This window comes from Eptatretus burgeri, chromosome 14 (assembly GCF_056783735.1).
Source record: "Eptatretus burgeri isolate ZD-2024b chromosome 14, Ebu_testis_v1, whole genome shotgun sequence".
Classification (NCBI taxonomy): Eukaryota; Metazoa; Chordata; class Myxini; order Myxiniformes; family Myxinidae; genus Eptatretus; species Eptatretus burgeri.
In genome coordinates this window covers 9,837,619-9,864,191 of record NC_140974.1, presented here as the reverse complement: position 1 = coordinate 9,864,191, position 26,573 = coordinate 9,837,619, and the positions used below count along the sequence as shown (strand labels likewise).

The 26,573-nt window shown below is 46.3% G+C and overlaps 1 protein-coding gene across 9 annotated transcripts in view; it reads left to right on the top strand.

The window, feature by feature from the left end:
• Window positions 1-26,573, top strand: part of LOC147012629 (death-inducer obliterator 1-like) — a 135,655-nt gene that overhangs the window by 35,118 nt on the left and 73,964 nt on the right. For all 9 annotated transcript variants that reach the window (XM_085853647.1, XM_085853646.1, XM_085853644.1 and 6 more), the window contains 3 exons: window positions 515-666; window positions 1,797-1,975; window positions 5,327-5,485. In XM_085853647.1, the coding sequence (XP_085709773.1) occupies window positions 515-666; window positions 1,797-1,975; window positions 5,327-5,485 (490 nt within the window). The remainder of the gene's footprint in view (window positions 1-514; window positions 667-1,796; window positions 1,976-5,326; window positions 5,486-26,573) is intronic.

Sequence of the window (26,573 nt, the reverse complement as noted above, 5' to 3'; positions counted from 1 at the left end):
TTTGTTTGTTTCATTGCTCTTTCATCCTCAATTTTCTTTTCCTCTCCTTTCAACCCCCTTTGTGCTCTGTTTTTGAGCTTGGATTCAGCTTGTTCATTCGCTTTGTCCTTACCTCCACTTGCTCTTATTCTTCCCTTCACCCCCATTCTTCTCACAAGTGTCTCTCTGTTCTCCCCTGCTGTTGGTGGCTCCCCACTTTCCACGATGTTCATTTTGTTCTGCTATGTTCTGCTCCATTTTGTGTTCGAGCTCTTCCACGAGCATCGACTTCTGGAACTCGCCTTCAGGCAAGACCTCTGTTGGGTTTTAGCCTTTTGTTATTCAAAGTTAATATGTATTGATGTGTTGTTCGTGCCACATTTTATTTTTGCCTATTCACATACTTTTGTTTGTTGCAGTGAAAGTGTTAGAAACCAGAATTTAAACTTCTGGAATGACACCATTGACTCGATTACCGTCCACGTTGCTGCGTCTTGGGTGCGTCATCAGTACCGTTGTACGTCCTTGTTCACAGGTTCATGATTTGCTGCGATCGATGTGAAGACTGGTTCCATGGTGACTGCGTTGGCATTTCGGTGGCTCGTGGCAGGCAGATGGAAAAGCACGGCGAGGATTACATCTGTCCCAACTGCATCTCCAAGGAGGAACAAGCCTCCACAGCCGCTGGTACATTGTGGTGTCAAAATCTCCGCCATCAGAAATATGTGGGTCGTGAGCAGGTTAATCAATATTCTCTTTTCTACCCATGGGCAAAAGATGTCGTATGATTGCAAGGAACTTCTCAGGTTTGTCTCAGGTTTAGAAATAGGAGCTGGTCTCACACTTGCACCGTCTTTCAATCCTGACAAAGCTCGGAATTCAGTTGATCCACGAGATAGCTGATGAACGTTAAAATGACCGTGCTGTCATAATTAGTTGTCATTGTTCTGCTGCTGGGTGAAGAAGTGCAGGAATTGTCAGAGTAAGTGAAAACACGTGTGCTTTGTTGCACACCATTAAAATTTTTGTTCGAAGCGAGCAAATATGGTAGCGTTTTCTCGTTAACAGTTGATTCGTTCCAGATCGATGTTGTATACAGAATGTCATCGAACTATGGGAGAGATACTGCCATATCTTCTCAAAAACTATGCGTGCACTTGCTTCACTTAAAACGCATTACCTTTCTTTAAACAATACGACGACAACTAGAATGGCAATTGGGAGAGTGCATATCTCTACCAGGCTGAACAGTTGACGTGTTTTTTTTATTTATTCTACTAATAGGCAGGATCTGCATCCGGACCTGAACCATTCAAATCACCTTGTTCTTGTCACCTAACCAACTCATCCACCAAGTTTCGTCCGAATGTGTCCGCAACATTTTGAGACATCGTGCTATATATTGTTCTTGGCCCTATCTCTCAATTGTGAAAATCGCAATAAAAATTCCAGTGTCCAGATCAGATCCTCATCAAAATCTAAACAATTCCCACTTGTCACACACCCAACCTGTCAGCAAGTTTAGTTTGAATCTGTCCATAACTTTTTGAGATATCCTGCTCACTCACAGACAGACAAACAGGGATGACAACACAACCTCTGTCCACCTTCGGTGGCCGAGGTAACAACAACACCAACCGAAGTTATTGTGGCCATTCTCGGTTGGTTGTATCATGAACTGATGGTGCAGTATGAGTTGACTGTGTTGTGAGTGGATATATTGTTACCAGAGAGCCATGTTGAGAGCTGGTGGTTTACTGCGGGGAAGCATGCTTGAAAGGACGTTGTCCTATCTGGGATACCCGTGTTGTGAGCAGGCATGGCAGCCCCTCTTCTGGCGAACAGTACTGGAGTTCAGGAGACCGAGCCAGGGGAGGTGGTGATTTCACAAGGATCCGTGATTGTGGTTACTGATAACAAAGAAGATATCAAAGGGAAAATCGAGAAAACAAAAACCGAGGAGCAGCAGAAGAAAAAGAAGCGATTTTTGAACAAGGTTGTTTTCTTTTTGACTTTTTAATGCTTGTTATAATTACTTTGTTACTTTAGTTTTCTCTTGCTTATACCTTTATCACGTAGGTGTTGCTCATTTTTGGCACCTTCAAGGCTGCCGCACACTAGCTGATATTTGCAGACGCTTACGCAACAACATTGTCTGCGACGAATCTTGCCCAGCTTTGTTTTGTCGGAGACTGCTGCACACGACACCATGATGCACGATTGCCGCAGATAACTCGTTGTAAAAGTTGAACATGTTAAACTTTTACAATTGTCGCCGGTGCACATGGAAAAACTAGTTGACAATGCTCGTCAACCGCCGCACATTACACGATTATGAAAAACTGTTGCCGACAATCTTGTTGAATTGCGTCAGCTCTTGTGCATCGGCCTTTAGCTTGGGTATCATTTTTCATACCTGAATTTGGGTGTGGTGGGGGGAAGGAGTGACAGCAACTTGTTGGTCAAGATCCTTGAGATTGGATTGTAGACCTTTGATTTCTGTAGATCAGGTCAGGTATGGGAGCATGCGCCGGAACGGCGCGTCATTCCGTCCACTTTCTGCCGGGACTCCAGGGACCTCTGTCTGGCCATCCCCCAGGCAGGTGGCTGGCCCATCGCCATCTCCTTGAGATATTGATCAACCTGCTGCAACGAGGCACGTGGTCGGCCCATTGGCCTCCTTCACTCACGAGGCTCCCTCGTTGAGAGAATCTGGTGAGTTGGATCAGCGTCAGGAAAACGAGCCACATGTCCATATAGCCGCAGCTGACGCTTACGGACTATGCAGGTAACAAATCTCATTTGAGTCTCTCTCAGCAACTGCTTGTTGGGTACAAAGTCTGACCAGCGATAGCCAAGGATTTTCCGAAGAGACCTGGTACCAAAGTAATTACATCTCCATCTCTGATCCCTGGTCAGAGTCCAAGTTTGACATCCGTAGAGCAAGACTTGAAGCAACAAGGACCTGACGACTCAGACTTTTATCCTCCTGCATAGGTACCGACAGTGCCACATCCTATGATCCAGTGAATCTATGACTCCCCAGGCCTGCCTCAGACGTCTATTGACCTCTGGCTCACAGCCAGCAGAGACATGAATATCACTGCCAAGGTAAGTGAATCTCTCCATGACCTCAACATGCTCACCACAAACAGGTACAGACAAGATCGCAGCATCCAAGATGTCATTAATAGCCTGGATCTTAGTTTTGACCCAGGAAACCCATAATACCAGCACCTCCGATACCTCATTCAGCACCTCGAGGGCCCCCAAAAGGATATACAGAGTCTCCGCAAAGATGACTTCATCATCTGCGAAATCACGGTCAGAGATCTTGACATTCCTAAACGATGTACCGCAGCTTGATCTCTCCGATGTCCTCCTCAGAATCCAGTCCATACAAGTGCTGAAAAGTGTGGGGCCAGTACACACCCCTGATGAACTCCAGCAACAACCAAATAAGTCTGAGGTGGTATCACCACATCTCACAGCACTCTCAGTTCTAGAGCATAGTTCACACATCAGATTGATCAGTTTTGGTGGCACCCCACGAAGACAAAGAATCCTCCAGAGGGTATCCCGGTTCACTGAATCGAACGCTTTACAGAGATCAACATACGCTGCAAGCAGCCCGTGTCGAAACTCTCGTCTGTGTTAAGTGGAGACCCGAAGGGCAAGGATACTGTCAATCGTTGACCTCTTTGGTGTAAAGCCTGACTGCTCTGGACGCTGGTGCTTAAGCAGATGGTGGCTAACCCTATCGAGAATTATCTGAGCAACCACCTTGCCCAGCACTGAGAGCAGCCTCACACCTCAGAAGTTGTTGCAGTACTGACTATCATCATTCCCTTTCCAGAGAGGGACAACAAGGCCCCTCTTCCAGTCAGTTGGGGTGATGCCTGTGTTCCAGGCAGGGCACAGAACTGCATGCAATGACATGAGTACAACATTTCCACCAGCCTTGAGAAGTTCAGCATGGATGCCACAGATCCCAGGAGTTTTACCCCATTTCAACTGGTTCACCGCAGCCTGTGTTTCCACAAACGAGGGTAGACCACATTTGATTGGAGAGTCAGCAACAGTGATTGTGACACCCCTGACATCCAACTCAACAGCTGGTGGATCAGCCTGGCACAGCTGCCAAAATAACCAGCCCAGTCGGCCTTCACTTTTGACTCGTCTGTCAAGAGCCCACCACCCTCCTCTCCAACTGCAGTACACCGAGGGATGGGCTTGGAGGAACACAATGCGTGAATTCCCCTGTAAGCAGGACGAGAATCACCTGACCACAGGTGATGCTCTACCGCCTCACAGATTCCTAGCACATCAGCCTCTTTTTGCACCCTCAGTGTATGTGCAGTTTTACACCTCAACTCCCTGAAGAGCTCAGCTCTGCCATTCAGCCTGGTCCTGCGACTGGTGAATGGTATCCAGTGTCCCTTGAGAGATAAAACTCTTCTTTGCCCTACGGTTAGTTCCAAAACATCCACCGGCAACATCATGGATGGCGGTCTTGAAGGCACTCCACAACTCTTCAGGATTCCCCAAAGCACCCAGACACCCCCCCCAAAAAGTCCCCCCACTCAGCCTGTTCGCAAACTCCTCAGCTACCGTCTCATCCTTGAGCTTGCCAACATCCAGCCTAGGCCGGGATGGTACCATTCTCCCGGAATTAAGCTGCAACTTCAGAGTTGCTGCAAAACAAATCTGTAGATGAGATGGAAAAGAAATATTTGTGGGGTTCAATACCCCGACATCATGATTGATTGATTGTGGCAACGCCATAGGATTTATTATTTTCAAGCTCGTCTGAAAATACGGGCAAAGAAGAACCGGTATTTCTGAATTTCATCGTGAGTATCGAGTGTAGTCCTCGATATGACGTCTCACATTTTCTTATGCACAGTCAGTTCTTGCCACTTCCAACTTGTCATGTTGACGTGACTTGCACGACAAATTGCACTCTGAACCTGGCGATGCCTGGTTTATGCAGAGTATGAGTAGGGATGTGCTCAGAAGAAGCATCTTCTCGTGTAATGACAACCAGAAAGTATTTCGAACAGAGTTCTTGCTTCACGTCCGGAAAATTAGGCTTTGTTCAAGTGAACCCCTATTGGTAATACTTTCATGCCGGCAATGCCAGCCGGACTGATGGTGAAAGTTGAACTGCTGTGACATCGCTGGAATGTCAGTGTTCATCCAGAGCAGGCAATTTAGTTAAGGTCATCGGTTAGGTGTTATATTTGTCCCCATGTGATGTTGATCATTGTTTTTTCCTTTTTGTGATGGTGGCAGTCATATGTGTTGCAGATATTTATGGACTCAATTGTGTGCATCATTCCTGCAGTGTGCTGGGACTGGCTGTAACAAAACCGCTGCCCCTGGTTCCGTGTACTGCAGTCAGAGCTGCATCTTGCGGCATGCAGCCTCCACGATGCGTGCCCTGGAACGTGAACACGTGAAGTCCTCACCTTCAAACGCAGGCCTCGGTAGCACAATTCCGGTGGTTAGTTCCTGTGCTACGCACTTGTATGCTTTAAACACCTCCCTCTTCCTGTCTTTGTTTGTTTATTTACTTATTTTACAGTGATCATCTTCATAACTCTGAATTGATTTGGCAGACACAAATTACACACAATTCCATCCATCCATCCATCCATCCATCCATCCATCCATTGGGACCAAATTCTGTGCAGAGCGTCAGTGCTGCCGAAGCAGTCTCCTGGGCTATTGGGCCCAATCCTGGACAGGTCGCCAATTTGACGCAGGATACTCAAGCGGCTCAATCATCCCAGCAAGCTGGTACCTCCGAAGGATGACAGGCAGAGTCAACCCCACCTGGTATTAATTCTACAGCTGAGTGGGATTTGAACTCAGGATCCTAGGATCCCAAGCCCACCAAGCTTATCATTAAGCCAAACACCAGGCTTATTTGGTAGACCCTGAACCAAAATATTTATGTCGAAGATGTTTTTATGACGTCACGTGTGTTCTACGAACTATTTGGCTGCTTAATAGGAGTTGCATTTTATTACCCTCACTTGAGGAGAGGGTATTACATATGGGTCGGTTTTTTTTTTTCTACACAATGTTGAGGCTTGTGGAAGAGCTAGTACACTGAACGGATCAGGACATAACAGACAAAAAAGATGCAAAACATGCATGGGATGGACAAGTTGGATACAGAAGGAAACTCCAAGGAGGGAAAACTGGAAATTTGTAAGGAGGAGGGATTTGGGTTTGTTAGGTTATCTATCCGTACAGAATGTATGTCCATTATTTACGTACTCTTGTAACGTGAGTACTACGTCCATTAATTACGTACTATTGAAATGTGAGTACTTCTTGCAATATGGGACTTTGAAAATGACGTGTGAATGCTTATCGAGGCCTTTTGTTCATGCGCTGTGTGTGTGTATGTGTGTGCTGACAGTGACTCATTTCTGCTCACTGGGCACCCTTAGCAACCTGCCGTTGCTTGTGCAAAATCTGTAATTAAAATCGTCTTTCAAACATAATTTTCAGCATCGAGACGATAGAGTGGCAGTTTCATTATGGTTTACCATATTTGCTTGTTCCTGAATGCAAATCGGACTCACGGAAATGTAGGATACACGAGAAATATCCGTGGATGAGAGGAGTCGGGTTCCTATCATTTCCTATTTTATGCAATTAGCTGGCAGTGGCCATGGTTATAGCACACAGAGGACACACACACAAACGGACGCTTCTCCTTTCACCAATAGATGCACAAATCTAATTTAATTTATTTTGGTGGCCCTGGAACTAAACAAAAATATATACTTACAATGCCACTTACAGCTGATACAACACCCACTCCCACCCCCCTTTCCCCCCCCACTCCCAAACATGATTAATAGTAAACTAGCTGAAACCCCGTCACAGACGGATTCCGTTCATTCAACCACCCTCACCAGCTCACCCACACTCGAGGGACATGGACTGGACAGGGTGTGCTTGCCCCGCCTACTCATCCCCCGCCCCTGCCCCATTCCCCCCCGCCCCTGCCCCATTCAACCTGCTTACCCCCACCCAAAATGTAATTACCCCAGCCCCGCCTCTTCACTCCCCACCCCCCGTCTTTTGATTCCCCGCCCCACTTGCCCCAGGGCCCCCACCCCCCTGTCCACCCCTCACACTCATCTCCGCCTCATTCGACCCAGCCCCCGCGCCCCTTCCCCCTGGCTCCCGCTTTCAATTTGCTTACCTCCGCCCAAAAATTTGCTTACCTTGCCCCCCGCCTCTTCACTCCCTGCCCCCGCCTCTTCACTCGTTGCCCCCATCTCAACGGAAAGTGTTTATTCTGCTTCAGAGTTGAAAGTTGACTATTGCCACTATGCGCGATGCACTCTTACAGGTACGAAGTTTCTTTCAGTCCAGGTCACAGTACCGAGAAAAACATGACGCGACCGTGAGGAGGAGCACAAAATTGGTCCTTCAGTATTAATAGATAGATAGATAGAAGATAGAAGATACAGTAGACGCCACTTAATAAATCCACGGTTATAAAATCCAGCCACTGATTGTGACCGAAATGAGTTGGAACGGAATTTTACATCGAGAAATCCGCCGTTTAATAAATCCACCTGCTTGGCACGTGCGCGGTCTCAACCTAAGCTTGATGTAGTATGCGCTGTGGTGAGTGAAAAAAAAAACAAACCAACAACAACAACAGCAACTGGTGACGGACTTCGAATCCCGCCGCCGCTCGAATCCCTCCGACCCCGAATCCCAATAGCCAAGGGAAGAAAGCGACGACGAACCCGAGCCGATGCCAACAGCGGCAGAGATGCGGACTGCAATCGCCAAATTGGACAGGGGACTGCAGCTCTCAGGTTTTGCCCATCCCGATTTCCGCCACGTGACTGATTCAATAAAGGAACATTTGCGCAAAACCTTCCCTCCCAAGCAAGCGACCTTGGAGAGAGTCTTTTGAACAATCCCCTTGTCACCGTTTGATAAATCAATGTTTTTGTAGCATAAAGCAGTGTTAAACGACATTCGCTTTTTGTCTTATCTATCCAGTCGGTGGCTGAAAATAGGTTCTCCACTTAATAAATCCAGCCCGTTAATAAATCATTATGATCCAGCCTTGGCTGCATTAGGAGGTTGGTGGCAGGATTTGCACTGCGGCCACCGTAAAACCCTTCATTCCGCAAAACACAAAAACGCAAAAAAATCTGAAAACCCACTCCGTGGGAGTACCTCCTGTGCAGCTTCCCTTCGCAGGGCAGCTCACCGGATGACGGGATTGGGGCAAAGCCTTCGGGACCCCCAATCTTTGATGATAGGAGGGAAACCACGGGGTAACATCCCTGGGTCAGATTGCGGGAGAGTGTGTCGGAGTGGTGCTGAGGTGTCGTCCACCAGACGGCGGTCTCCTTAGGTTAACCTGAGGCGGTCCCTTCGGGTGGGTGCCTGGAATGTCCTATCCCTAAGAGAGGATTATCACCTGTCTCTGTTATCATCTGAGCTCAAGCGTTTGGACATTGCGATTGCAGCTCTCTCTGAGGTTCGGAGACCGGATTGCGGCGAGATAATGGTGGATGGTTACACCTACTATTGGTCTGGTCGCTCTGTTGGTTACCATACCCAAGGAGTTGCTGTAGCTGTGTCCAATAAGCTGACCCCAATGATAATTGAGGTAACACCTGTCAATGAGCGTATTATGAGATTAAGGATTTGTCACTCCTTCAGTGTCATTTCCCTGGTCTCTGTTTATGCTCCGACTGAGGAGAGTGATCTCACCGTGAAGGATGCATTCTACGCCACACTCGAGTCTGTGGTTGATCAGTGCCCCAGACGAGATACACTTCTAGTCTTGGGGGATTTCAATGCATCGACTGGAACTGATAGGGATGGTTATGAGATGTGTGTTGGTCCCCATGGGTCAGGAACTATGAACCAGAATAGCACTAAGTTCCTTGACTTTGTAAGAAGTCATGGACTTAGGGTGGCTGGTTCATGGTTTCAGCACCCACAAGCTCATCGCTGGACTTGGTATTCCAACGCTGGCGGTGCGGCAAAGGAGATTGACCATGTCCTCATTGACGGTCGCTGGAGGATGATCCAGAACAGCAGGGTCTACTGGAGTGTTCAGTTCCTCAATACTGACCACAGGCTTGTTGTAGCAACTCTAAAGCTGCACCTTAAATCCTGGAGAATGGTACCATCCCAGCCTCGGCTGGATGTTGGCAAGCTCAGGGATGAGAGAGTAGCTGAGGAGTTTGCGAACAGGCTGAGTGGACACTTGGGGGGTCTGGGTGCTTTGGGGGATCCTGAAAAGTTGTGGAGTGCCTTCAAGACCACCATCCTTGATGTTGCCGGTGGATGTCTTGGAACTCACTGCAGGGCAAAGAAGAATTTTGTCTCTCAAGGGACACTGGATACCATTGACCAGAGTCGCAGGGCCAGGCTGAATGGCAGAGCTTAGCTGTTCAGGGAGCTGAGGCGTAAAACAGTACGTGCACTGAGGGTGGACAAGGAGGCCTAAGTGCGAGGAATCTGTGAGGGGGTAGAGCATCACCTGTGGACAGGGATTCTCGTCCCGCTTACAGGGGAATTCGTTCATTGCGTTCATCCAAGCCCATCCCTCGGAGCACTGCAGTTAGAGCAGAGAGTGGTAGGCTCTTGATAGAGGAGTCTGAAGTGAAGGCCCGCTGGGCCGGTGACTTTGAGCGGTTGTACCAGGCTGATCCCCCAGTTGTCGAGTTGGACGTCAAGGGTGTTACAGTCCCTGTTGCTGACCCTCGAATCAACTGTGGTCCACCTTCACTTGTGGAAACACGGGCTGCGGTGAACCAGTTGAAACGGGGCAAAGCTCCAGGGATCTGTGGCATCCATGCCGAACTTCTCAAGGCTGGTGGAAATGCTGCACTCGTGTCGTTGCATGCAGTTTTGTGCTCTGCCTGGAACACAGGCATCATCCCAACTGATTGGAAGAGGGGCCTTGTTGTCCCTCTCTGGAAAGGGAAGGGTGATCGCCAAGACTGCAACAACTACCGAGGGGTGACGCTGCTCTCAGTGCCGGGCAAGGTCTTTGCTCGGATAATTCTTGATCGGGTTCGCCACCATCTGCTTGAGCACCAGCGTCCAGAGCAGTCAGGCTTTACACCAAAGAGGTCAACGATTAACCGTATTCTTGCTCTTCGTGTCCTCACCAAACGCAGACGAGAGTTTTGGCAGGGGCTGCTTGCAGCCGATGTTGATCTCTGTAAAGCGTTCGATTCAGTGAATCGGGATGTCCTCTGGAGGATTCTTGGTCTTCGTGGGGTGCCACCAAAACTGATCGATCTGATGTCTGAACTCTACTCTGGTACTGAGAGTGCTGTGAAGTGTGGTGGTACCATCTCTGACTTATTTCCAGTTGTTACTGGAGTTCGTCAGGGGTGTGTACTGGCCTCCACACTTTTCAGCACTTGTATGGACTGGATTTTAGGGAGGATGTCAGAGAGATCAAGCTGCCGTGCATCGTTTGAGAATGTCAAGATCTCGGACCTTGATTTTGCAGATGATGCAGTCATCTTTGCGGAGACTTTAGACATCCTCTTGGGGGCCCTCGAGGTGCTGAATGAGGAGTTGGAGCCGCTGGGATTACGGGTTTTTTGGGTCAAAACTAAGATCCAGGCTTTCGGTGACATCTTGGATGCTGCTGTCCTGTCTGTGTCTGTTTGTGGTGAGGATGTTGAGGTCGTGGAGAGATTCACTTACCTTGGCAGTGATATTCATGTCTCTGCTGGCTGTGAGTCAGAGGTCAATAGACGTCTGGGTTGGGCCTGGGGAGTCATGGATTCACTGGATCATGGGGTGTGGCGCTGCCAGTACCTGTGCGGGAGGACGAAAGTCTGAGTCTTCAGGTCCTTGGAACTTCCAGTCTTGCTCTATGGATGCGAGACTTGGACTCTGACCAAGGATCTGAGATGGAGACTTAATTCCTTTGGTACCAGGTCTCTTCGGAGAATCCTTGGCTATCGCTGGTCGGATTTTGTGTCCAACGAGCGGTTGCTGAGAGAGACTCTGATGAGATTTGTTACCTGCATAGTCCGTGAGCGTCAGTTGCGGCTGTATGGACATGTGGCTCGTTTTCCTGATGCTGATCCTGCTCACCAGATTCTCTCAGCGGGGGAGTCTCATGAGCGGAGGAGGCCAGTGGGCCGACCCCGTGCCTCATGGTTGCAACAGGTTGACCATCATCTCAAAGACATGGGGTTTGGCCTGGCATCTGCCTGGGGGATGGCCAAACGGAGGCCCCTGGAGTACCGGCGGAAAGTGGACGCAGCGACGCGCTGTTCTGGCACATGCTCCCATACCTGACCTGACCTATACTAAATGTTTGAGATTTTAAAATAAATCATTTCAAGAAAAAAAAATAAAGATAGCTCCAGCGAACTATACCGCTGAGGTTGTTTGCATTGATCAAATTCTCCCGAAGAGTAATTGACTGAATCGGGAATTGATTTTTTAATAATTTTTCTGATGCCCGATTTGAACGGAACTTGATACTTGACACCACAGGAGAATGGCGAGTAATGTAGCCCTAAATTTTTGCGCTATCGTGTACCGTTTTGGCTGTATTTCAAGAACATACATACATACAAACATACAAGATGAGAGTTTTAGTAATATATAAGATAGATGCAGATGTAACATTGGGAACGTCTGTTTATTAATTACGTACCAATGGAACGTAAGTTTTTCTCTTAAATGTGCACACAATTGGAACTTTTGTACATATATTAATTACCTACTAATTACTTATTGGACCATATTAATTCCGTATTAAACCATATTAATTACATCTGTTATTAATTATGTAATAATTAAACAAGTCCTGGTGAGTGTCTGCATTCTTTGGTTGCTCTTTCTAGTTTATACCTGTACTTAGCCTCAACATACATAATATCGGTTATTTTGCAATTAACCTTTTATGAAACATGTTGAAACCTTATAATGAACGAGAAAGTGGACACATAATTCACATCATTCATTGTTGTCAGAGCTAGCTATCGTGTGCAGCTTGTGGCTGCCGGTTGCTTCATTTTCTGGGAGCACACCGATGCAGTGTCTTCTATTAACAGTACCACGGCACTCATTTTGCTGACCTTGGAAGGATGACAGGCTGAGTCAAACCCACCCGGTGTTCATTCAACGGTAAACAGGGGCTCAAACTCAAGACCCTAAGATCTTAAGCCAGCCACCTTAACAGTTAAGCCAACACCAGGCATTTTGGACAAGAAAGGGTTCTGTTGCAAGTACAACCAAATTACAAACCAAACAAATGTATCGGACAGTTTAGGAATTACCAACAGATGGAGCTTTTTTAATTTTAATTTTATCTTGAAGGCTCCAGTCGTGGACTATGTAGTCCTCATCGAGGCCAGGCCTTAATTAAAGGAACTACAATTTTAGTAACAAACAAACACGACATAATGGTGACTGAAGCTTTTCGTGCTGCACTCTTCAGGGTAAAAATTGCAGCAAGTGAAGAAGGAAGTGAAGGCGCGTGCTTTATGCGCAGGTCTCAATAAGGTAGACGCTGATTGGTTCAACCGTAATGACGTCACGGTTAATCCGAACGCCCATTGGTCGGCTCATCATCTTCACCTCGAGCTCCCATTGGCTGGAGCAGAGTTCGTCGATGATTGACGTTTGCAACCACATCCTGGAGAGAGGGGGGATGGGTTTCCCCTAAGGTCCATTCACCATTTGTTCCTGTACTTCCCTTGATCTTTCCATGCAGAAAGAGACACAGAGATCGTACAAATTCCTTTTGACGACATAGTATTGGATCGGTGGTAAGGATGAAGGTTGCTTTCAACATACGTAAATGAAACGAGCTGCGACCTCGACTCAATATCCTGAACATATCCGCATTGTACTGGTCTGCACAGATAGGGTTGGCAACCAGGTGCTGTGCAATGTCAGATGAAGCAGGTACAGTGGCCGGTGGTTGCTGGATATTTCTACATGCTCGCACTGGTTGTGTTCTAACCCTCACAATCTTTCTTCGAATCGCCAAGGGGACGTGTTGTTTGATCTGTTCAGCCAATCTTAGTGTTGTGCGTCCCACGTACCGAGCTACAAATCGGCACTTAAACTCATAAATAACATTGCTGGTTTGTGAGGTGGGCAGCACATCCTTGTTGACTGACGTCAGGAAACGGTGAGAGGTCAAGATTACTCGAGGTTGCACAGCCAGAAACGTGTTGGACACAATATGTTTGATTTGTACTTCAAACCTTCGTGATGATTGCCCTTTCCAGGGCATCCTGATATAGACTGGACATTTGTCCGGACCAATCTTCCGATCTTTTGTCGTGTTTAGAAACTTGTGTATGTATCTCTTCACGATATGCTCATGATAACCATTCTCACCGAGTATATTCATGATTTTGTCAATTTCAGCAGGAACATTACAAGGTGAACAAATCCTCTGTGCTCTGTTAACCAGGATATTGATCAAGGTAATTTTGTATCTCGTGGAGCTGGAGGAGTCCCAGCGATTATACTGCCCTGTGAAAGTCGGCTTCCGGTCGACGGATGTCCTTTCCCGTAATTGGAGGATGTCTACCGGACAACCCTATCTGTGTAGACCAGTACAATGCAGATATGTTCAGGATATTGAGCCGAGGTCGGAGCTCGTTTCATTTACGTATGTTGAAAGCAACCTTCATCCTTACCACCGATCCAATACTATGTCGTCAAAAGGAATTTGTACGATCTCTGTGTCTCTTTCTGCATGGAAAGATCAAGGGAAGTACGGGAAAAAATGGTGAATGGACATTAGGGGAAACCCATCTTCTCTCTTTCCAGGATGTGGTTCCAAACGTCAATCATCGCCGAACTCTGCTCCAGCCAATGGGAGCTCGAGGTGAAGATGATGAGCCGACCAATGGGCGTTCGGATTAACCGTGACGTCATTACGGTTGAACCAATCAGCGTCTACCTTATTGAGACCTGCGCATAAAGCACGCGCCTTCACTTCCTTCTTCACTTGCTGCAATTTTTACCCTGAAGAGTGCAGCACGAAAAGCTTTGGTCACTATTATGTCGTGTTTGTTTGTATCCATATTAAAGTTCTGAAGTACCAAACATCTGTTCAAAAGAACTACGTATATAAATAGAAAAGTGAAGAAAGAGAGAATGAACAGAACATTGGTCAAAGTATGCTAACTGCCGTGGGAAACGACTTTAAACTGATGTTTCAGGAGTTAACCCTTCATCAGAGCAAAATAGTGAGATGGGATGGGGGGTTGGTTGATTGATATAAGTTTGTGAGGCTTCCTCTGGGATTTTAAAAAGTGGAGCCAAAATGTTTATCAAACAAGAAAATAAAGCCATTTTAGGTTACGTCTCCAAAATAAGCTCAGAGAGTGGGTCCCGGTGTCCGGCTGTACGTATGTCCGTCGGTTATTATTTGATTAAAACATCTCACAAACTACCCGACCGATTATGGACCAAATTTGGTACGATGCATCAGGACAGCAAGGTCTCATGAGGTTGTGCTCCCTATCAGGATACACTACACCACACACACACACACACACACACACACACACACACACACACACACACACACACACACACACACACACACACACACACACACACACACACACACACACACACACACACACACACACACACACACACACACACACACACACACACACGCATTTAAAGGCCATTTTCCCCGCTAAAGTGGGGGTTAGCCTTGCGCGCCCCATGACAATCTTCTCCACTTTACCCTGTTTTCTGCATCTCCCCTTCTTAATCCCCTTTGCCCACATTTCCTCTTCCACCACATTTAGCCAAGTTTTTCTCGGTCTTCCCCATCCTCTACTTCCGACTACACTCATTTCCAACACTCCTCTCACCCAGTCACTTTCATCCTTCCTCAACACATGACCCAACCATCTCAACCTCTTTCTCTTCACAACCTCCATCACAGACTCTATTCCCATCATCTTCCGCAAGTCATCATTTGTCTTCCTCTCTCTCAACGATACTCCACACATCCACCGAACCATTCGCATTTCCACCCTTTCCAGCCTTTGTTGCTGCTCCATGTTCAGTACCCATGTCTCACTCTCATAAATCATCGTACTCACACATGAAGCATACACCTTTCCCTTCAGCTTCAACGACACTCCCCTCTTCGTCAGCACGCCACTCAGTTCCCGAAACTTCTTCCATGCACATCTCACTCTAGCAACCGTCGAAGAGTCTGATCCACCTTCTCCATTCAGCATGTCTCCGAGATAGCAAAATGTTTTCACACCTTCCAGCTTCACACCATCTCCAAGATCCAACTCAACAATTCCTTCATCTGCTGCTCCCTCGATGCACACCTTACACTTGAATGTAGCTGCCACACTGGTTAATGACCCTCTCACCCCACTACATTTTCGATGAACCCATTCGGCACACATTGTACACTGAATGGAGTTCACTCCGACACCCTTCCTGCACACAGCACACGGCCACTTCCCAGTCCTTTCCACCTCACCACTTGCTTTACCACTTGCCATCACCTTCGTCTTTCCGATATTCACCTTCAATCCTTTTGCCTCCATACATTCCTTCCACTTGTTCATCTTCTCCTTCAGTCCATCCATAGTCTCTGCAATCAACACCAGATCATCTGCATACAGCAGCTCCCACGGTAAACCCTCCTTTACCCTCCGAGCCAGCACCTCCATCACAACTACAAATAGAAATGGACTTAGTACCGACCCCTGGTGCACTCCTACCCTCACCTCAAACTCACCACTGTTCCCATTCTTCGTCCTTACAGCTGTGCGTGCTCTCTCGTACATGGCCATCACTACTCTGATCAACCATTCCTCCACTCCTAACTTCCTCAATGCCCATGCCATTACTTCGCGTGGGACCCTATCAAATGCTTTCTCCAGATCAACAAACCCAAAAAACAACTTCTTCCTCTTCTCCATGTACTTCTCCTGCAACTGCCTTACAATAAAAATCACATCTGTCGTTCCTCTTCCTGGCATAAATCCAAACTGCATTTCATCAATCTTTACCTTCTTCCTTATCCTCTTCTCCAACACCCTTTCCAATACCTTCATTCCATGCTCCAATAACTTTATTGCTCTATAGGAGCCACAGTCCAGAGGGTCACCTTTCCCCTTGTACAGAGGGACGAGGGTACTCAGTTCCCAATCCACTGGAATGCGGCCTTCTTTCACCACCAGATTACAGATCTCTGTCATTCTCTTCACACCCCAACTTCCCGCTGCCTTCAACATATCTCCCACAACTCCCGTCGGCCCTCCTGCTTTTCTACTCTTCATTGCTCTAATAGCTTCCTCAACTTCCTTCTCAGTTATCTTCTCTGCTGGTCCTAAAACCGGGTTACTCTCGATGTTTCTATCCCATTCATTTTCTACATTCAACAGCCTTTCCATGTATCTCTTCCATCTTCCTTTAATGCCATCTGAGTCCACAACGATTTGTCCCACTTCATCCTTCAAGCAACTCACCCCCGTCACATCAAATCTCTCTCTCGCTATCTGCTTTGCAATCCTGAATACCGCTCTCTTACCCTCCTCCGAATCCAAGCGTTCTCCAAACATTTTCCTATGGGCCTCCTGTGCCTTTGCAACCTCTTTCTTTTCAGCCTTCTTGGCTTCCTTATAACTTTCATGTGCAGCCTCTTCTTCCACCGTATCCTTTGCCTTTTGCCATTCCTTGAACTTCTTCCTCTTCAGTTCAATCGTCTTTCCAACTTCATCATCCCACCACCATGTTTACGAGTGCCTCGGTGGTCCTTTTGTCCATCCACATACCTCACCAACGGCTCCCAATAGACTAGCTTTCATTGACATCCAACCACTTTCAAGCTCAACCACATCATCTTCAACCATACTCAGCCTCTCTCTTAATGCTTCCTTCACTGTCGCCTCTTTCAACCTCCACACCTTCATCCTCGGTTGGTACTTCACCCGCCGAATTCTCCGCGCACCTTTCACCCTTATATCGCAGACAACCAGGTGGTGCTGCGAAGCAGTCTCCTCCCCTGGGATCACCTTTGTGTCCTGGAAGTTTCCCCTATCTCGCTGACGCACCATCAGGTAGTCAATGGTTGTTGTCAACCCACCTGACGTGTATGTAATAAGCTTATTATCCGCTTTCTGGAATTGAGTATTACAGATCAACAAATCGCCTCCATCAGCAAACTCCAAGATCCTTTCACCTTCTCCATTTCTCACACCGTATCCATAACCCCCATGGACTCCCTCAAAACCGTCTGGACTCCTTCCCACATGTCCATTCACGTCTCCTCCAACCACAACAACTTCCTCATCTTTCACATTTTCCATCAACTTCTCCATCGCACACCAGAACATGTTCTTCTCTTCATCGCTTCGGCCGACCTGCGGGGCATATCCCGAGATGACGTTCACCAAGAGCTTTCCGATCACGATTCTCACCATCATCAACCTTTCACTCACTCTAGTCACACTCACTCCACTGTCTACAAACTCCTCAGAAAACATGACACCAACACCATGCACGCCTTCCGGGCACCCTTGCCACATAAACTTGTACTTCTGCCCCTGCCTTCCCTTCACCATTCTCACACCACTTCCCTTCCACCGTGTCTCCTGTACACAACATATGTCCACTCTTCTTCTGACCAATGTTTCAACCACTTCTCCAGATCTCCCTGTCATTGTCCCTACATTCCATGTACCAAACCTCAGAAACCGATCTCCACGTGGGGCATCAGACGATTGGTCATCATAAATGGAAAAATTTCCTCCCTTGCTTCGATCGGGTTCCCCACCTTGAGTTTTAACGAGAGGGGGTGAGGACCCCCACGGGGTACTTCGGGCTGTACCCTGCCCATCAGTTGTACTCATCATGGTTTCCTTTTGAGGCGATGTTTTTATGGCCGGATGCCCTTCCTGACACCAACCCTTTTAGTCGCCTTTTACGACACGCAGGGATACGGTGTACCTATTCTGACCAGGGTACACACCGTAGGATACACTCCCTATAATAGGCTGAAAAGGGAGGTTTCAGTACCCAGCAATTTTGGCCTAAACAACGTAGAAATCAAAAAAATGAGCAAATAATAAGATTCCAAAAAGAAGCAAAAGACCCTGGAAGTTGAAGAGATCCAAAATTGTTTCCAGTGATCATTGAAGCAACAGGAATGATGAAGAAGATCCTTAAAGAGATCTTAAAAACCATCCCTGGGAATATTACTGTAAACAAATTACAGTTGGTAATGGGCTCAGTGACGGTCCTCAAAAGAGACCATGGAACAAAACTTTGAGAACAAAACTTCACACCTTGGTCCATGATTCGTGACCGCCCTTACCGAAATGGAGGTGGATACTTCGAGACCTGGGAGGCTTCTGTTGCACATTCTGAAACCCGCATATGGATATCACGAATCACACACACACACACACACACACACACACACACACACACACACACACACACACACACACACACACACACACACACACACACACACACACACACACACACACACACACACACACACACACACACACACACACACACACACACACACACACACACGTGGATACTTTCGAGACCCGGGGCGGGAGCATTTAAAACCCATGCTGTTTACCTGCCAAAGGTATGCATACATGTTTGTACATATAGCGACCTTTGCACCTTTCGGGTCACCTCACTCCGAATCTAATTCGTACATGCTATAGTCCCTTCAACAGAGGGGGAGAGGTGGGGGAGCAGGGGGAGGGTGGAGGGGTGGGAGAGAGAGAGAGAGAGAAGCTGGGGTCAGAAAATGGGAGATAAGAGGGGTGGGATGGGGAGAGAGAGAGAGGAAAGGGGGGGGGGGGAAGGGATTCCAGCAGATAAGACACCCAGTTTAATGTCCATCTGAAAGATGGCACACACATTGATGAATCACCCTGCCTGTAAAACACCGGGACAACAGTTTATAGCTGGATCAGGATTCAAACCCAGGCTAGAGAGCTTCGAGTGAACATGCATACCTCGCGGCTTTTCTGCCGTGATGTGGTGATTCATTACTTCACAACTCGAAACATTTTTTTACTCATTGTGATCATATAATTTATTTTGCCTTCCTACCTCCAGTATCGGACCGTGGTATTGCCATTAAGTGAAGCTTGAAGAACGCGCACTAAGTGGCTTCAACAAGCAGTCCACGAAACAGTTGAAGAAACTTTAAAAAACGAAACGTTTAATTACCTCCGCCACCGAAGGTGAAGGAGGTTATGTTTTCACCCCTGTCTGTCTGTTTGTTTGTCTGTTTGTGTACAGGATATCGCAAAAAGTTGTTGACGGATCTGGAAGAAATTTTGCGACAGGTTGGATGTGTGACAAGGTTAAACTGATTCGATTTTGGTGAAGATCCGAATCCGACTACGATAATTTTTTAAAGTGATTCTTCACCATTGAGAGAGGGCTAAAAACGATATAAAGCACGATATCTCAAAAAGTTGTGGACGGATTTGGACGAAACTTGGTGGACACGGGTGTGTGACAAGGAAGGATTGATTCAATTTTGGTGAAAATCCGGATCTGGTTTATAAAAAAATTTTCATGCTTCTTCACCATTAAGAGATGGGGCTAGACTGATAGAAAGCACGATATCTCAAAAAGTTGTGGACGGATTTGGACGAGTCTTCGTGGACACGTTGGGTGTGTGACAAGGATGAATTGATTTGATTTTGGTGAACATCCGAATCCGAATCCGGATCTGTATACGAGAATTATTTAATTTTTAAAATGATTGTTCACGATTGAGAGATGGGGCCAAAAACGAGATATAGCGTGATATTTCAAAAATGTATTGGGCCCAACATGTTCTCGTATGTCAGGCAATGCGGGGCAGAGGAATGTACTCCACTGAGTGCCTTTCTTGTTTTAATTTGTATTTGTCTTTGCTAAAGTGATGGGTCGTATAATATAAGAATGTACGTAAAGGGGAAACGTTGTAGAAAATAAAATTTCACATTTTCAGCGAACCGGCCACCATCTGCTGCATCACGAACAACACATGGCCAATGCACGTGAGTGGCCCCAGAACATTGTTTGAGTCGATCAACATCCAGTATAAACTATTCAGTGATGGTGTGAATATTGTAGAGCGCTTGCCAAGTGGCTTAAGCACTCCAACAAAATGGTTGCTAAGAATCGGCTCACTTGGCACACGATTAGCAATCACCAAACCGTCATGTTAAACATACACCTCCTGGAGACACTCAAAATTGGACCAATTAACACGTTTTGTTTTTTTAGGAGTCGGAACGACTGAAAAGTTCGATTCTGGAGTTTAAATTTGTAATTCTGCTTAGTTTAAAAGAATCTCGAGGATATGGCATGTGCGGAAATGAAATAAAGCCACGAACGCTGGCGTCTCCAGGTGTGTAGAAGCATTGCAATGTTCTGAGCGATTTGTAGCTATGATGAATAGGCATTTGATAATATTAGTGAGGAAAGTTGAAAATACAAACTTTATCATGAATAAATCATTGCGGCCTGTGCAAGGCATGGTTGAGCAGGCCAAAATACATGGGAGCGTCAGACCCCAGCTTGGTAACCCAGGATGAGCCTTAAAACCCCAGAGAGCGAGGTGGCCAAGGACCGCCTGATAAAGGATATAATTAAATAAAGCCATTAATTATCTTCAAAAGGGGTTAATGCACTTCCTCGGAGGTCCCTTAGTATGCATGCAAAGTGTCAGGCTGCTAGGTTTCAAGGTTTTGGAGTTATGGAGGCGCGCACGCACGCACGCACGCACGCACGCACGCACGCACGCACGCACACACTCTTATTAGTGTTGGTAATCTACCGGTCGAAAGTTTTAGAACACCCCCATTTTTCAGTTTTGACTGAAATCTAAGTAGTTCAAGTCCAGTAAATAACCTGAAATGGTACGAAGCTAAGCAGTAAACTGCCAGAGGTTAACAAAAAGTTTAGGTTACCAAAAACTGAAAAATAATGTAAATTTCAGAGTTGTTAAAAAAGGCCCTTTTCAGGGAACAAGTAATGGGTTAGCAACTACAGCTGTTCTGCAATGGAAGTAAATTAAGCCTTGAAAGTTGATGCAAACAATTCCAACAGGTGTCCCAACTTTTGTTGATTAGTTACAAACCCTCTGTCTGTATAAAAGCAGTGTTGGTGCAGACTGTGTTGCTCCACCCTCCGAAGCATTATTTGGACAATATTGCACTGCAGGAAGTAGTATATTGCTATTGTAATGACGAGAAAAAGACAATTAACAAAGGAAGACAGACTGACCATTATAACCATAAAAAGTGTAGGTCTTTCCTTCTGAGAAATTGCAAAGTAAGCCAAGGTGTCAATGAGTACAGTTTCTGACACCATCAAAAGGCACTTGGAAACTGGAGGAAACTCTGACAGGAAGAGGTCTGGCAGACCCAAAGCCACAACACAATCAGAGGACAAGTTTCTGAGAGTCAACAGCTTGCGTGATAGGCGGCTCACAGGACAGCAGCTTCAAGCAGAGCTTAACACTGGTCGAAGTAAGGAAGTCTCAGTTTCAACTGTGAGGAGAAAACTTCGAGCTGCAGGTTTGACATGTTGAGTGGCAGTAATAAAGTCATTGCTAAGATGGCAAAATAAGAAAAAGAGGCTTCCCTGGACCATGAAACACCACCAGTGGACTACTGAAAACTGGAAGAAGGTCTTATGGACTGATGAATCAAAATTTGAAATCTTTGGTTCATCACGCAGGGTTTTTGTACGCCGTCGAGTAGGTGAAAGGATGGTTCCTCAGTGTGTGACACCAACTGTCAAACATGGAGGAAGCGTCATTATCTGGGGCCAGCACAGTCTCCAGACTTAAATCCCATCGAGCTGGTTTGGGATGAACTGGACAGAAGGGTGAAAACAAAGCAACCGACAAGTGCAACACATTTGTGGGAACTTCTGCAACAGTGTTGGGAAGAACTTTCCGAACAATATTTGATTTCCATTGTAGAAAGAATTCCACGAGTATGTTCGGCTGTTATATTTTCAAAAGGTGGCTACTTTGATGAGTCAAAAATTTAGCTTAAATTTTGTTCACCAAAAGGATTCCATGATTTCTTTTTTACCTGCAATTGTTTATTTGTTCAATGCTTTCATTACAGAGTACATTGAAACATTAAACTGCTTAAATTTCAGTAAAAACTGGAAAAATGGGGGTGTTCTAAAACTTTTGACCGGTAGAGTATACAAGTCTGAAGACGACGATGGTTCACGAGCGGTATTTGACGATGTAGATTGTTTCAGAAGTCAAGGATGAGACAATTTGATAATGTTTGACCAAGTTATAAAAATGATCAACATGATGTGGTACGAGTGACAGGTTATTAGCTGCAAAATGTCGAAAACCCAGATTCGTTCAAGAACTTTCAAAATTTGACCTTTGCATAACCTTTAAAGGTCACAAAACAATGTTGTGGACATTAAAATAAGGAAACAGGATACGTGCTATAGCTTATTGGAGTTAGTTCGTCGAAGAAGGTCGAAAACCCGGTTCGATTCCCACAACTTTGAAAATTTGACCTTTGTGAACTTTAAAGGTTAAAGGTCAAGGATTATGACCTTTGGTGCAAAACTTCCTCTGGAACATTCCATGAACAATATAACGTCATATAGGCTATATGGCATTTCACACTCCTTGGATTATCCATACTTTGATGAAATCAGCGTAAATACAAACTTGAAGGGGGCGCCACGGGCAAGGTGTTCGAGATAGAGCAAAATGGTTTCAAGACTTTAGGTGGGGAATGACCTCAAGATTATGCATAAAAAATATTGTCTTCTGAGCTCTCAAAGTTTGGCGGTCGTTTGATTTTTATGTCAAAATTCGAAATTTTCTAAGTTCGTGACCTTGTGACCTTGACCTTGGGGCGAAAATGAAAAATCGAGCTCCGTGGGGCTATGCAGGTGCCATTGGGCTAACCAAATACCGAAACCTCCGTCAGATTCGACAAAACCCCCTACGAGAAGATGCAAATTGAAATCGGCTACCCCCTAAAAACATGTTTTTTGGGCGTGGCTCTGCCCATAATGGGCGCACCACGCTCATTCTCAAGAAAACACAACTAGATCATGATATAAACCTCCCACCAAAATTTTATCAGGATCGGATCAAAACCCATGGAGCTATGCTCGGGACAGACAGACAGACAGACAGACACACAGACACACAGACACACAGACAGACACACACCCATAACGAATAATATAGTGGTCATTTATTTTTTTCGTCAATTTTTTTTTTCGTGAACCAATATATATGTATATATATATGTATATATATATATATATATATATACACACACACACACACACACACACACACACACACACACACACACACACACACACACACACACACACACACACACACACACACACACACACACACACACACACACACACACACACACACACACACACTCACATGTGGAGTGTGACGAGCACTCCCCTGATCCCCATTGGACACAGTCCACAGCAAAGTGTCACCTCCCATACAGAGGCCCGGTGACTCTGTCAAACAGACAAAGATGAAATGGTCATCATCTGTTAAGCACCAAACGGAACCACTGATCCAGATTTCGGGCTTATTTGCCCTCATTATGCAAAATTGCTTCACTTAATAAACAAAATAACAAGCAACAAAGAGAGCAGTGGACGCGACAGCGAATGATATGGAAGTGGATGTGTACAGCAAGTTAGAAGAGGATGTTAGGAAGGAGATTGTCTCAATTGGCACATGATTATGGTGGTAAGACATGAAGGAAGGGGGGGGGGGGTGATTAAAGATGGCGACCGGAACCTTGTGACAGTGAGGGTGGCAGTATTGAAGATATGGGAAGGATATTCAGAGGAGCTGTTGAAACAGGGAGGAACCAACGGTGAGCTAGGGCCACCATGTTATGTAGATGGGGAAGTGTAATTTGTCGAGATCATGGAGGAGGAGGAGGTGCGGAGAGCATTAAAGAGGATGAAGAAGGGAAGAGCGACAGGCTTGATGAGGTACAGATGGATATGCAAATTGTGGTGGGACAAGTTGTGGTCAGTTGGATGAGGAGGCTGTTCAGTGTATGTATGAGAGAGAGGGTTCGATTCTGGAGGATTGGAGGACAGTGCTAATTGTGCTGATATTGGAAGAGGAATGGTGATGTTCAGGATATGGGGATGTGCAGAGGCATTACACTCCAAAGTCATATCATGAAGGTACTGGAGAGGATTCTGGATGTGAGGATAGGGAAGAGTGTCGAGAAGGAGGCAAGTGGAGAACAACGGGTTTAGAAAGGTTATCGGGGTGACAGATGGGATGATCATGCTGAGACAGCTGGTGGAGAAGAGGTTGTAGGTGCAAGGTGAAATGGCATTGGGATTTCTTGATCTGGAGAAGGCCTACGACACTGTCCCGAAAGAGATGGTGATGGTGACCCTGAGATTGATGGGAGTGCCGGAAGCAGATGTTAGGTTGGTGGAAGGGATATACAAGGGAAGAGTTTTGGTTTTTCCCTGGAATGTTGGAGGAGTTCAGTGAGAACATCGGTTGGAAGCAGGGAAGGTCTCTCAGCCCAGCGGTGGACTGAGCGGTCAGGCATTCGGGCACCGACTGAGGGCACGGAGCCATCAAAGTGGATATCTGTGTTTGTGTGCAGGATATCTCAAACAGTTGTGGATGGATCCGGATGAAATTTGGTGGGCAGGTCGGGTGTGTGGCGAGGACAAACTGATTAGATTTTGGTGAAGATCCAGATCCGGTTACAAGAATTTTTAAAGTGATTCTTCACCATTGAGAGTGTTGGAATTTTATTTTTTTTAATATTCATTAGTTTGCTGGTACTTTTTAAAATTGAACACAGTATAAAATAAGGTCTTACTTTTGTACCCTCTCCCCGACAGTCTTTTAACCTCCATAGTGACATCGATGAATATACAAGTAAAGTAGAATTGCATCTTAATCAATCTTATGTGCTTTTATCTCACTGAAATACATATAACCAAGACTAGTACCTCCAATGTTTAAATGAAACTTCTCAGCTGCTGAAGAGAAGGACGCCTTGCTGCCGGCTCCTGAGAAGAGGCACCCCATTGTCGAGCAGAAATTGAATAACTTCGGAAGGCTACTGGAGCAACGGTCTTGCTGTCTCAGGAAAATGATATAACTTGATTGGCTTTTGATGGCAAAGGTCTTGCTAGCTCCATGAAAACAGCCCTGGGTGTTTTGAGAATGCATGTTCAAAGTACTGACCTCATGCATCCCTCCACCCTCTCTCTCTCTGCCTTTCCTCCGCAAACTTATCATCCTTTCTTCAAGGTTAACGCCGCAAACTTTTGCCATGAGTGTGTTATTCTTTCCCTCCCACCTAACGTGGCCGTTTGTTGCAGTTCTGAGTTATTTTTCCTTCTGCCCATCAGCCCTTCCCGTAGTTGAATTGCCCATATGTCTCACCCTCCCTGTTTTTGGCTGTCAAAACAGTATTAAGAGCATTGCTGTGTGCATTTTGAGCAGAAAGAGGATCGTGTTTCATATTTGATTGTCTTGTCTTTCCTTCTTTCCCATGTGCATGTTTGTTGTTGTTTGTCGTTAATAAATGGTCTCGGACTCCGACGGAGAAGAACTTACTTTCCTCCACAAATTGGCGACCGTGACAGGATGCAATTTGTCTCGGTGAATCGAGATCGGTGGCATGTAGTTGTTGGAAGGGGAAACAAAAGTGAGCTTACCATAAAGGTAAGGGATTTCTTCCCTGAGGGGGAGCATAGGTGTGTTTTCCCTCCCTCCCTGCATGCCTCGTCTCACGACCGTTTGGTAAACTTGCTTCCGAATTACACAAAGGAGTCTGAACCATTTGTTGTGCTTGGGGTTGTTGAAAAGGTGTTTCGGGTCGGTGTCCCGGTTGTTGAAAAGGTGTTTCGGGTCGGTGTCCTGGTTGTTGAAAAGGTGTTTCGGGTCGGTGTGCCGGTTGTTGAAAAGGTGTTTCAGGTCGGTGTCCTGGTTGTTGAAAAGGTGTTTCGGGTCGGTGTGCCGGTTGTTGAAAAGGTGTTTCGGGTCGGTGTGCCGGTTGTTGAAAAGGTGTTTCGGGTCGGTGTGCCGGTTGTTGAAAAGGTGTTTCAGGTCGGTGTCCTGGTTGTTGAAAAGGTGTTTCGGGTCGGTGTCCCGGTTGTTGAAAAGGTGTTTTGGGTCGGTGTCCCGGTTGTTGAAAAGGTGTTTTGGGTCGGTGTCCCAGTTGTTGAAAAGGTGTTTCGGGTTGATGTCCCGGTTGTTGAAAAGGTGTTTCGGGTCGGTGTCCCGGTTGTTTAAAAGGTGTTTCGGGTCGGTGTCTCGGTTGTTGAAAAGGTGTTTCGGGTCTGTGTCCCGGTTGTTGAAAAGGTGTTTCGGGTTGGTGTCCCGGTTGTTGAAAAGGTGTTTTGGGTCGATGTCCCGGTTGTTGAAAAGGTGTTTCGGGTCGGTGTCCCGGTTGTTAAAAAGGTGTTTCGGGTCGGTGTCTCGGTTGTTGAAAAGGTGTTTCGGGTCGGTGTCCCGGTTGTTGAAAAGGTGTTTCGGG